The following is a 12,047-nucleotide window of genomic DNA, read 5'->3' on the forward strand; positions in this document are numbered from 1 at the left end:
ACTTGTCTTTGTGTGTGTGTGTGTGTGTGTGTGTGTGTGTGTGTGTGTGTGTGTGTGTGTGTGTGTGTGTGTGTGTGTGTCTGCTCTGTCTTCTTGATCCCCAGTGAGTCGTGGTGGATGGCTGCTTATACTGAGCCAGGATCCTCTGGAGGTTTCTTCCTGTTAAAAGGGAGTTTTCCTCTCCACTGTCACTTTATGCTTGCTTAGTATGAGGATTGCTCTATAGTCACTGACACTAGTCAGCAATTTGCTGGATTCCTTATATAGGAAACATTATTTCTGATTGGCTTAATGAATTGACCTGAATTGGAATGTTTATCATGTGAAGTGCCTTGAGACGACTCTTGTCGTGATTTGGCGCTATATAAATAAACTTGAATTCAATTGAACTTAGCCTCACATTAGAAAACTCAGATAACAGACATCCTAACAATAAACTGGATTTATCTGTGTAATTATATTGCAAAACAATAAAAACCGACCAGCCACCATGAGGAATTTGACTTGTACAGAATTCAATACCGAAGGTTTTTTCTTAGAGAGTCCTAAATCTGAAAGAAAGGAAGAGCTTTTGGAAACAGGCGAGTCAAATGTGACACATTTGGTATTAAAGGTGTTAAGTCCAGAACAGGATTTACAGTATAAACACAGAAGTGATACCTTTGCCTTCTGCATGACGTTCCCTTTAGAGGAGGCGTAAAGAGACGGAGGGCGTTTACGGAGCTCAGATGCTGAGTTCACAGGTACAGTCTCGTTGTAAATCTTTTCAACTTTGTTTCCTGGTTTCTGCAAACAAAAACGACACAAAAAACATCTTCTGTAATAATAAATCTGGGGATTTAATGTGAGGCTTTAACACAAACACGTCTCTGCACACCTTGGTGTTTATCTTTGCGTCAGTGGGAGGACCCAGCGCTCCTCTCGCCAGCGATTTCTTTAGATTTTCCTTGACTTCTGTCAGTCTGAGCTCCAGCTCCACCCGCTCCTCCTCTTTCTGTTTACATAACGTTTCCAGCTCAGCAAACCGCTTTTCCACACTGTGACCTACGAACAAACACACCCACGCTTGTAACAAGAGTCATTCTGACATTTTAACTGTGCTTTGTTTGAGGGTTCTCCCTGACCAGTAGCACTCTTCATCTCCTCCTTTATCTCCCTCTTCTCCCTTCGGAGTGAGATCAGTGCATTTCTGAGCTCCTCCTTTTGCTTCTCCAGCTCCTCTTTCTGCCTCAGGTACCTCCTGGCGTCCTCCTCCGCACGTGTCTTCCCATAGCGTCCGTACTGATTCACATCTGAGAGGAAGAACAAATCAGCGTTTTCATAAGCAGCTGGCGCTGCGTCATGATGAGAAGTGATAACGGCTAAATTAATGTTTATGTTTATGTATTTAGCAGACGCTTTTGTCCAAAGCGACTTACAAGTGATAATCGGCATATTGCCCTAGAGGCTACCAACAACAATAACAACAACAACATTGACATCAGTCATGGAGAGGAGGGAACAAGGAGTGGACAGTAGAGAGGGGGGACGGGTGCAGGGAGGGTGCTAGTTTAGAAGATGCTCTCTGAAGAGCAGGGTCTTCAGGAGTTTCTTGAAAATTGAAAAGGAAGCCGCTGTTCTGGTAGTTCTTGGAAGGTCATTCCACATTTGTGGAACGATGCATGAGAAGAGTCTGGATTGTCCTGAGCATGGTGTAGGCACTGCTAGCCGACGATCCTGTGATGACCGGAGCGGCCGGGCCGAGACGTAAGCCTTTGCAAGAGGATTCAGGTAGATGGGAGCCGTACCATCTCTGACTTTGTATGCTAGTGTTAGCAATTTGAATTTGATGCATGCTGCTAACGGTAGCTGGAGCTCAATGAATTAACTCATGATCTGGAGGAGAGAAGCAGCTGTGGCAAAATTTTCTCCCATGAAACTTTTATGCAGCGAGTCAAATGAATTATGAAATGAGAGGGGAGACTCACTGGAGGCGTGTCGCTTAATGGCAGCCTGTTGTTCAGTTTTCTCAGAGTCCCTGCTGGAGAAGGAGGCGTGACGTCTCACCTGGCCTGCTTTGCTTTCCACATCCTCATCCTGCAGCACAGAGGAAATATAACGACACTCACCGAGTTTATTGGGTCATTTTTCCTGCAGATTTTGCCTCCGTGCATAATAAGAGATGTTTATATTTCAGCATTGGTCATAAATAAGAGCACTTCAATCCCCATGATGAATGCTCGGGCTCCTTAAAACTTAAAAACCAAGAGTAAGCAAATGTTGCGTTAAGCAAGAAAGAACAAAAGAGATGTGTTGTCTCCTCACCCCCACACTTTCATACACGTCATCATAAGTTCTGGAGTCTGTAGAAGCACTGCTGGAAGACGCAGCAGTAGTAGTGGCCCACCTACCAGAGGAAGAATAGTGGAAAAAAGAACAAGCAGCGCGTCAGGATTAGTTATAATTAGAGAAAGGAAATTCTGGGTAACAAACTGCCAGAAGTGACTCACAGGAAGGAGTGTCTGGCAGCGTGCCGTATGTCAGTGAGCGTGTCCACGTCGATGTAGTCGTAGTGCAGCTCATCAGGGAGAGCCGTGCTGCCAGTCTCTGCAAACAGAACACCCAGCCAGCGCCCAAGATCCTCTGAGGAGCTGGCCTGATGAACACAGACATTGACATGTCTCAGTAACGTGTTTTAAGAAAAACACACAAACAAGCTTGTATTTCTCAGATTCTGTAGCTGCGGGAATTGAAGAGAAAAGTAAAAATGCTAGAATAAATCAGTTGAGACTGAGTCAACAACACATCAGAGTTAGCTAGCAGCTAGTTTTGATGTGTTGCAGCAAAAGGTATTATAGTTTCATCCAGGTCACATGTATGTTATGTGTTTTGTCCCATGGGTGGGACGTTGGAATGCTAAAGGCTTCCCTAGAGTAATGAAAACATTCAACATCATCTGTTTTTTTCTTTCTCCAAGACAAATGATGTCACCTCAACTTGTTTGTTTTTGGCTCCAAAACATAAAAAAGTAATAAAAAACTATAAGAAGCTTACAGCAATGAAAATGTTTAGTCACAAAAGTTGTTATTCTAGTAAAAAAAATAAATAAAAAAAATCAACATTTTTCTTAAAGTGGACATATTATGACTTTTTTCTCTTGTTATACAGTAATAGTTCTATGCTCAATGCTAAACATGTGCACGAAGTTCTTTGCACCTAATCCCTCTCTCATAGAGGGATTTCAGCAGTTTTATTCTTGAGATTTTCAGGACCTTCCAGAATGAGTCGTTGCAGGGTGCTGTCACTTTAAGAAAACAAGCTGGAGCCTCCCCGCTCAGGCTACTGTAAGCTGAGAAGCTCCGATACCCCGGAGGGTTTGAGATTAGGGCTGCAGCTCCCCCACCATGTGAGTGGTGGTTCTCTGCTAATTAGCAGTTTGGGACATCACAAACGGGGAGTTTTTGAAACAGCTCATTTTAGGCACATAATTATTTAAACTAAAACACTAACAGAAAACGGATGGATGCTTTTCATCAAGTTTGGAGCGTTTATAGAGGCAACACAAAAATATGCAAAAGGTGAGATTTGCATAATACCCTTTTAATAAAGGTTTTATGTGCACAACTTGGAATGACAATGATCAAACCAGCAATAATTGCAATTAAATGATCATTGTCAATGTTTAAACGTTGTTTTTGACCTGAAAAAAATGACAAGGGTGTAGTCAATGAACAAAAACACAGGTTATTATTTGTTGATGTCAATCACACAGACATTTTTAATTAGGATATTTAAAATATCATTATAAGAGTTTGATTTGGTTAAATGTTAAAACAGCTTAGATCTCAGATAAGACTGAGCTACTGACAGGCAAACATAAAAAAGGAAACACATAAAATATCAAAACACATTTTAATTTGTAAAATAAACATAGATTTTGTACCTCTAAAGCTGCTAGTTCACTGCCGCCTTGCATGATGCAAAAAGAGAAGGGATGTTTCGGTCCGAGACCACCAGGCATCACCTCCGCTCCCTTCAGGGGCACCACGATGACCGGAGGCCACTGGTCCCCCGGGTGCTTCTGCAGGTACAAGTTTCCACCTTGAAGCACACACCAACGTTCTTTCCAAGAGCCGCTCAGACACACACTCAGGTATCCTGTGGAGCGGGACAGGAAACGTGTAAAACACAAGAAGCAGTCTCAGCTAAGATACACTAAATATTCTGAATAATTTCCCAAGAATGAAGGAAATGACCCGCCTCAGGTTTATTATTTAGTTGTCTCGAAAAGCTAAACGTGCATGAGCACACATGCAATCATCAGTTCCTGCTCACCGCAGCGAGGGTTGTCATGTTGGCCCGGAGACGCAGAAACATCTCCCGGTAAAGGAGGCTTCTTTTTGGAGAATGTGATGATCCGATTGATTTTCTTCCCTGCAGCTCGGCTCATAGATTCCGTCAGATCAGAGAAGGCGCCACGCTTCGCCCTGTCTGAAAGAAAATAAAAGATGGATTAAAACCTTTCAGCTGACAACAAACGTGTTAAAATTAAATGTTCAATGTGAAAAAAAACCCATAAACTTCCACTACTGAGATTTCCAGAAAGGAAAAGTCATGTGAGAGACTTTTTGTTGAAGACCCTTTGTTGTCCGGTCAGGGTTTGTTGAGTTATTTTACGCAGCGTCTGAGATGCCTTTTATGTATTTAACTAAATCTTAGACTGTTTGCAAGTTCATTCTGTGCACCAGCAGGCTGTCCATCCTGCTTCCTATAATGTCAGTGGGAGACAATTGCAGGAAGAGGACAGGAAGGATGTCATATCTGCTTGTGCCTCACTTCCTGTCTCTCTCGCTCTCATGTCTCTATATGCTCAGAGTGGCGTAATCAGAAAGCAGCGCTGACACAACAAGAGTCTGACTGACTGTCTGACTCCACATTGTCATTATCCCGGGTGTGTCCTCCTATTTCTGAAAACAAAAAAAGACATAAACACCATGGATATTTCTAATTAGACTAAACGACGGTGGGGGACATGAACTAGACTACTCCTACCATTACTAGATGGTACACAAACACTGATGGAGATGTTTTCCCTTCGGACTTTTCCGTCACCTGAGGAGTTTTGTGAAGCAATTCCCCACCAGGACAACAGAGGGCAGAGCACTTTTCTGGGAATTTTCTGTCAGCATTGCAGTCAGTCTCTAAATCCATGTTTACTTTCATTTCCTTTCACAAATAAAATGTTTGCTGATTATCTTTGAACTCCTTCAGTTGCAGGTGTAAAAATGTTCATACTGTTGGACGTTCTTTGATCAGCTCCATGTCTGCTGCTAGTTATTTTCGGCCCTCTTTTTGTTTCTTGAAAGGGGGAAGTGGCAGTGCTGTTGACAAACATAAAGGAAGTGACATTCTGACCAAACACAAGCTTTCAGCTCTCGTCACTTTAATGGACAATTAAAAATTTTGGGTATGTCTCCATCAGCCTCTGCGGGCCTGCCACAGAGACCTTGCGGCGACGCATCATGGCGTTGCACACGTCTGTGCCCACGCAGACGGGGAAGTATAAATCAGGCCTCAGTCACTAAATCTAAATAACCACTTCTTTACCTTAACTTTGGAAATTGAAGTGCTTACTTGACTTAACTTTATGAATCTGAGCCCAGCCACCCAATAGAGAAAACTCATTTCTCTTCGCACTCTTCTTCTTTCGGTTGGATTGAGGATTGGGATGAATATCATCTGGTAAACTGAGAGCTTTGTTTTCTGGCTTACCTCTCTCATCACCCCACTCGATCGCACCACTACAAAATCTGTCCTGACCCGCCTGTCGATCTCCTGCCCCCTCTTTTCCTCACTCGTGAACGAGATCCCGCGATACTTAAATTTTCTACTTGAGGTACAACCTCTCCCCCAACCTGGAGTTGGCAATCGACCCTTTTCCAGTCAAGAACCATAGCGATGGATTTAGAGGTGCTGCTTTTTGCGTTAATCCTTATCTATGTAAACAACCTCATGACTGTTTGTGAGTTTACACCTACTGAGTGAATCAGTGATGTCCCTTCCTGGTCCAAGTGCAGTGGACTGAAGGTCTCCTGTAGGTCCACTGTCGGAATCTGATGTCTGTCTATCAGCCTGCAGCATCTGGAGAAACACGACACTTTTACTGAGCAAGTCATGTCGACAAAAATGAGTCAAATATCCCTGAGTGATGCATTTCATAGAGTTTGGTGTTCAAGTCACCATGCAGCCACTTTGTTCAGGGCATGACATATTTAGAAAAATAATGTCACCCACAGAAGAAGCCCAAGGTCTGAACAGGCGTGTCAGGCAGGAGGAGGTGACATCACCACACTAACAAGACTGATTCAGGCACAATGAGACCAAATGTAAACTCAGCAATTCTTTAGACAGAAACATGCACACCCTAACTAAAAGTTCATTCACACAGCTGCTTTAAAACCAACTTTTAGGGGGTTTTCTTTTGTGGGGACCAGCCAAATGTTCCCACAAGGTCTAAAGGTCCCCACGTTGCAGGATAAACCCAAGAAATTGTCTCCAGCAGGTAATGAATACACAGTCTCACACACACACACACACACACACACACACACACACACACACACACACACACACACACACACACACACACACACACACACACACACACACACACACACACACACACACACCTTGTCAAGCTCCAGCTTCCTCTGTATAATAGGAGAAGTGGATCCATTCAGTCCTTCTGTGTTGTTGCACTGGCTGCCAATTTCATGGACCACCTGCATCAGGAAAAAGAAAACTGGTCACTTCCTTTTGTTTTACCATCTGTCATGTTTTTCTGACTCCTCCTTGTTTTAGCTAGCACTGAAAGCTGCTAGATGAAAGGGAAATGTACCTTGAGCCATCTTTGGGCCTGCTCTTTGCTCTGAACTGCCAGAACCAGCGCTTCCCCTCCAGGTAACGAGAAGCGCAGCTCGTGCCTCTTTTTGCGGCCTTCCTTCGGGACGTAGATGACGTTGCAAAGGTTCAATGGGAGTTCTGTGTTGGGGGAAGCCTCCTTGATGCTCTTATAGCACTGTAAATGACACAAAGACACAGATATATTCAATGTATTAAGCTGAAGAATTGCACACCAGCTTTGTTGTGAGTGGCTCTTTTTATTAGTGCAGCATTACAATTACAATTTCAAAATATCCCCATCAGGCCCAAAAGTGGCAACAGAAATATGAAAAATTCAATAAACTGTTTTTTACCTGCTGATCTATTTACCTGGAGTTTATTGTCTCTGACAACTACGAGCTGCTTTGACCACTGACCGAAGCGTTTTTTTCGCAGTAGGAAGGCACAGATTCGACAGTCTCTCACAGGTTCATCTGGACTTTCCTCAGCTTTCCAGCTCTGACACTGATCCCGTCCTTTGGCCTCCTCATCCTCCTCTTCATATGACTCGTAGGAGCTGCTCAGCGCATCTGAGTCATTGTCTGTATAACACAAACACTAGGGGGTGACTATTTCTCAAAACATTTAGTGATAACTGGTTACTCACACCGAGAGTGTCGGTAACCAGCTGCATGATCAGACTCACTGGAGGTTTTAGACGGCCCATCAATCCTGGTGGTGGGGTAGTTGTTATCAGCGTCTTCATAGTAGGCATCTTCCACAGAGTTCCTGGAATCTACGGATTCGTGAAAGGGAGGAATTAAAGATGGTCTCGTAACCACAGGGTTGCAGGTTCGACCCCCATCTGTTGCAGTTGTGTCCTTGGGCAAAACACTGCCTGCTGGTGGTGGTCAGAGGGACCGATGGCGCCTATTACTCGGCAGCCTCGCCTCTGTCGGTGTGCCCCAGGATCAGCTGTGGCTACATTGTAGCTCATCACCACCAACCTGTGGATGTGTGTGCTGGGGTGGATAACTGTGTTGTAAAGCACTTTGGGGGGTTTTTAGAACCCTGGAAGGTGCTTTATGAAACACCATTTAACAATTTACCATCGGCTAACAAGAAGTGACATATTGTGAGATCAACCTTAAGATTATTTATTGACTAAAACAACATCAGCATCATTTTTTCTCAACTGAAGATAATTTTAGCATAAAACTGACAAGAAAGTCAGGTAAAATGTATTAATTTAAGGAATAATCTGTTTTTAATGTGTCCAGTAAGTCACATTTATGACAGGATGATTGTTCATACTCGTGGTGAAGTACTGCGGGGAGGATCCAGGATCTAGAGGAACAGCCTCTTCATAATAATCATCGGGCAGGGCGGTTGTTGGTAGAGGTGGAGGCGTGTCGGTTGGTGTCTGAAAGCCAAAAGGACAGTTAAGCCAAGCTAAAAACACATCTAATGGTGTCTGTATCATATGAGTGACTTACAGATTTATTGGGATGTGTCTTCTCCTCTTTGATCTCTTTCTGTTCCACCGGAGATGCACTGAGCATGTGCAAATCACAGTCTGGTGACACAGGAGTTTTATTTTCACTCCTATTAAACACTAAAAAAATGATCTGTAGATGTTTTCTATATTTACTAACCAAAATCCTCAAACAGTGACTCTACAAAGCTTGTGCCGTTTCCATAGAGACAACCGTTCATGTAGACGTCCGACCCATTGACTGCAAAAAAGTAAAAATAAAAAGGAGTTAGGGACAAACTTTGGGTAATAGTTTTGGGTTGAAGATGAAAGGTGTAAATAATTTATCTATTTTAGAAAAATAAAACTGCAAGAAGACTGGAGTAAAACTACAAAGAAGTCCTTTACCAGATTTAACTCCACCCCCCAGCCCCCACAGCTGCAATCGGCACCACCAACATCACCAACCCCAACCACCTCTACTGAATCTGTAAACCCCCCCCCCCCACCACCACCACCACCACCACCACCACCACCATCCTCCTCAGCACCACACTTTCTCTCACTCCCCCCTCTCAGATACATCTGACCAGGTGAGGAGAGAACTGAGGTGGCTTAAGAGCAGGAAAGCTGCAGGTCCTGACTGAATCAGCCCCAGACTGTTCAAAGACTGCGCTGACCAGCTTTGTGAAGTGGTCAAGCACATGTTCAACCTTAGCTTCAGGTTGGAGCAGGTCCCCATCCTGTGGGAGACCTCCTGTGTGGTTCCAGTTCCCAAAATCACATCCTAGGGAACCAGACCACTACAGACCAGTCGTCTTGACCTCCCATCTGATAAAGCCTATGGAGAGACTCCTCCTCACCCATCTACGTTTATTGGTGAGCCTGTAAATAGACCCACTGCAATTTGCATTTAAACCAAACATGGGGGTGGAGGGTGCACTCATCTACCTGCAGCTCTGACTCAAGATGCAAAAGAGCACTGTCAGAATCATGTTCTTTGACTTTTCAAGTGCCTTCAACACTAACCAGCCGTGTCTACTGCAGCAGAAGATGAGAGGTGGACAAACATCTGAATTGATGGACCATCAACTACGTCAGCAACAAGCCACAGTATGTGAGAATGCACAACTGTACATCTGAGGTGATTGTGTGCAGTACTGGAGCTCCACAGGGTATGGTGCTCTCACCCTTTCTATTCACCATCGACACCTCGGACTTCACCTACAACACAAGCAGCTGTCACCTGCAGAAGTTCTCTGAGGACTCAGCCATTGTCGGCTGCTTGTTTGAGGGGAATGATCAGTACAGGTCAGTCATAGTGGAATTTGTGGACTGGTGTGAGCGTAACACCTTCGCTTAAACACCAGTAAGACAAAGAAAATAGTGATTGACTTCCAGAGAAAAACTCCTCCTCACTCACCAGGGAGCAGGCATTGAGGTGGTGGATGCCTTTAAGTACCTGGGTGTTCACCTCAGCAGTAAACTGAACTGGTCCAACAACAAAGATGCTCTGTATAAGAAGGGCCAAAGTTTCCTCCACCTCCTGAGGAGGCTCTGTTATCCACTCTGCTGTGGTCTCTTGGGGTGCAGGCAGCTCTGTCTGAGACAGAAAGAGACTGAACAAGCTAGTTAACAAAGCTAGCTCAGTTGTGGGCTGCCCACTGGATTCAGTTGAGAAGATGTGTGAAAGAAGGATGCTGGGGAAGATGACCTCCATCTTAAAAAAAAACCTCCCACCCACGTGCTCCACTGTGGAGACCATGGACAGCTCCTTCAACGGCAGACTGACATGCCAGATGTAAAACAGAACGCTGCCATAGGTCATTCATCCCCTCTGCTGTAAGAGTGTATAACTCCTCAGTTTAACTGGTACTGGCATTATCCTGGTTCACAATAACATCAGAAGCCTGAGTGTGATTCAAACCCTGGTGGTACCATATAGTTTAACAGACTGTTATAAGTTAATTTACGTGTTTAAAAATGCCAAATGACAGTTTGTGATACATACTGTTGCTACTAATACAAACGGTTGTTGATCATAAATAAATGTTGACATGTTACTAAAATATTTAGTATAAACAGTGTAAAGGCTCCCATAGAAAGTTGATGATATTGATAAAGTAAGATATAATATGCTAAAACTATGTTTACAAAGACTCATTGTGTTAACAAGGTAATAATTTGGTCTGAAATGTTTATTAGATCAACTATAGATTAATATATAGGTAACAGAGGTGGTTCACAATTTGGCAAGAATTTTATCTCTATCTCACTCTTAATTAATGCTAAATAAATTGTTATTAATGGTCTTGTAAAGCATTACAGACAAATTAATATTAGGAATGTAAGAAAATATCGATATAGCAATATATCGCGATATATTATCCTGCAATATTATATCGATGTTCAAAAGCTGTGTATCGATTTTTTGGGAAGAATTTACGTGCAAACATTTGTGTATTTTCTTTTCTTTTGGTGCAAATCAAATGTAGTCCGCTAGTCAGCAGTAGTGTGCAATGGAGTTTGTTTCCACCACTGAAATGTAAATCTCTCTATTATGGTTCAGATACCTCATGTTAATCATGTTAAGTATCAGTTTGGACCATTTATTGAATTTTCCTACAATAATTTTAGTCTAAAAAATCGCTAATATTGACTGACTGAATGTATCACAATATATTGTGATATATCGTATCGTCTCCCCTGTATCATGATAAGTATCGTATCGCCAGAATTTCACCAATACACATCCCTAATTAATATCATAGTCTTTTATAAGGGGAGTCTTGTTTAAAGTGTTACCAAAGGGGATTATGGCAGCCATAAAAGTTAGCAAAAGTATTAAACCCAGACAGTGAATCTGTTCGTGGCAGTCTGAGCCCATCATCACACGTTTAGCTGGTCCCATTTCTGTGACCTTGTCTCATTATCCTCTTTTAACATTGCATTTCATTATCCTCTTACACGAATCCTTTTATCCTCCCTCTCTTCCTGCGCTCTGTCAGATAAACAGGCTCTGACTTTCGAGACCTCGGGGATATTTGATGTTGCAAAATACTTCGCTTTGTTGAATGCTCACAGCAGTGACTGTGCTGTGGTGTTGAGCGGTTCCAGTCTGGTTTGAGCAGACAAATAAATCCAGTCATTTTCTCCAAGAAATTAAGAAACTCAGCACACAGAATCAACTATAATTAGTCTAAACTGCTGAATATGTCGACTTAAATTAACATGAAAAAATGCAGCAAAGAAACTGCAACCACACTTCATAAATTTCCCCTTACAGAGAGGTGAACGATCTAACTTTAACAGTTTGGTTGCATTCATCTTAGACGTCGCCCTTTTATTTTATTTGTTAAAATGCTGAATATGTGCAGAGCCCAACTCTCTTTCTCTTTACTGACACTTTAGTCAAATAGAGTCATATTAATGCTATAATGAACACATTAATCCATCCAAGATTATAACAGCAGTCTAACATTTATCATTTTGGACTTCTATCATAAAGTGACCATTTTTAATCTTGTATGAAATTATAGCAACATAAATAAAGCTACCACATGTCTGTTTGTAGAAAAAGAGTGGCTTATATTTTGGAAATTAACTGCAAGGTATGTGATATATTAAATGATCATTAAATAATTTTAGACTTAAAGGTGAACATCTATTCCTCTGGACTGGAGCAGAACATTCTATTAGATCCATTTGTGTA

At 42.6% G+C, this 12,047-nt stretch overlaps 1 protein-coding gene across 1 annotated transcript in view; it reads right to left on the reverse strand.

The window, feature by feature from the left end:
• Nucleotides 1–12,047, reverse strand: part of afap1l1b (actin filament associated protein 1-like 1b) — a 38,832-nt gene that overhangs the window by 17,155 nt on the left and 9,630 nt on the right. Inside the window, exons 3-18 of the mRNA XM_015961350.3 lie at nt 8,517–8,597; nt 8,358–8,437; nt 8,176–8,284; nt 7,568–7,657; nt 7,252–7,463; nt 6,878–7,057; nt 6,669–6,761; nt 6,018–6,120; nt 4,315–4,470; nt 3,923–4,137; nt 2,490–2,635; nt 2,305–2,386; nt 1,968–2,076; nt 1,125–1,292; nt 878–1,044; nt 661–786 (exon numbers count right to left, since the gene is read on the reverse strand). Of these exons, the coding sequence (XP_015816836.3) occupies nt 661–786; nt 878–1,044; nt 1,125–1,292; nt 1,968–2,076; nt 2,305–2,386; nt 2,490–2,635; nt 3,923–4,137; nt 4,315–4,470; nt 6,018–6,120; nt 6,669–6,761; nt 6,878–7,057; nt 7,252–7,463; nt 7,568–7,657; nt 8,176–8,284; nt 8,358–8,437; nt 8,517–8,597 (2,117 nt within the window). The remainder of the gene's footprint in view (nt 1–660; nt 787–877; nt 1,045–1,124; nt 1,293–1,967; nt 2,077–2,304; nt 2,387–2,489; nt 2,636–3,922; nt 4,138–4,314; nt 4,471–6,017; nt 6,121–6,668; nt 6,762–6,877; nt 7,058–7,251; nt 7,464–7,567; nt 7,658–8,175; nt 8,285–8,357; nt 8,438–8,516; nt 8,598–12,047) is intronic.

The sequence above is a fragment of the Nothobranchius furzeri genome, chromosome 10 (genome assembly GCF_043380555.1).
Source record: "Nothobranchius furzeri strain GRZ-AD chromosome 10, NfurGRZ-RIMD1, whole genome shotgun sequence".
NCBI classification, from domain to species: Eukaryota; Metazoa; Chordata; class Actinopteri; order Cyprinodontiformes; family Nothobranchiidae; genus Nothobranchius; species Nothobranchius furzeri.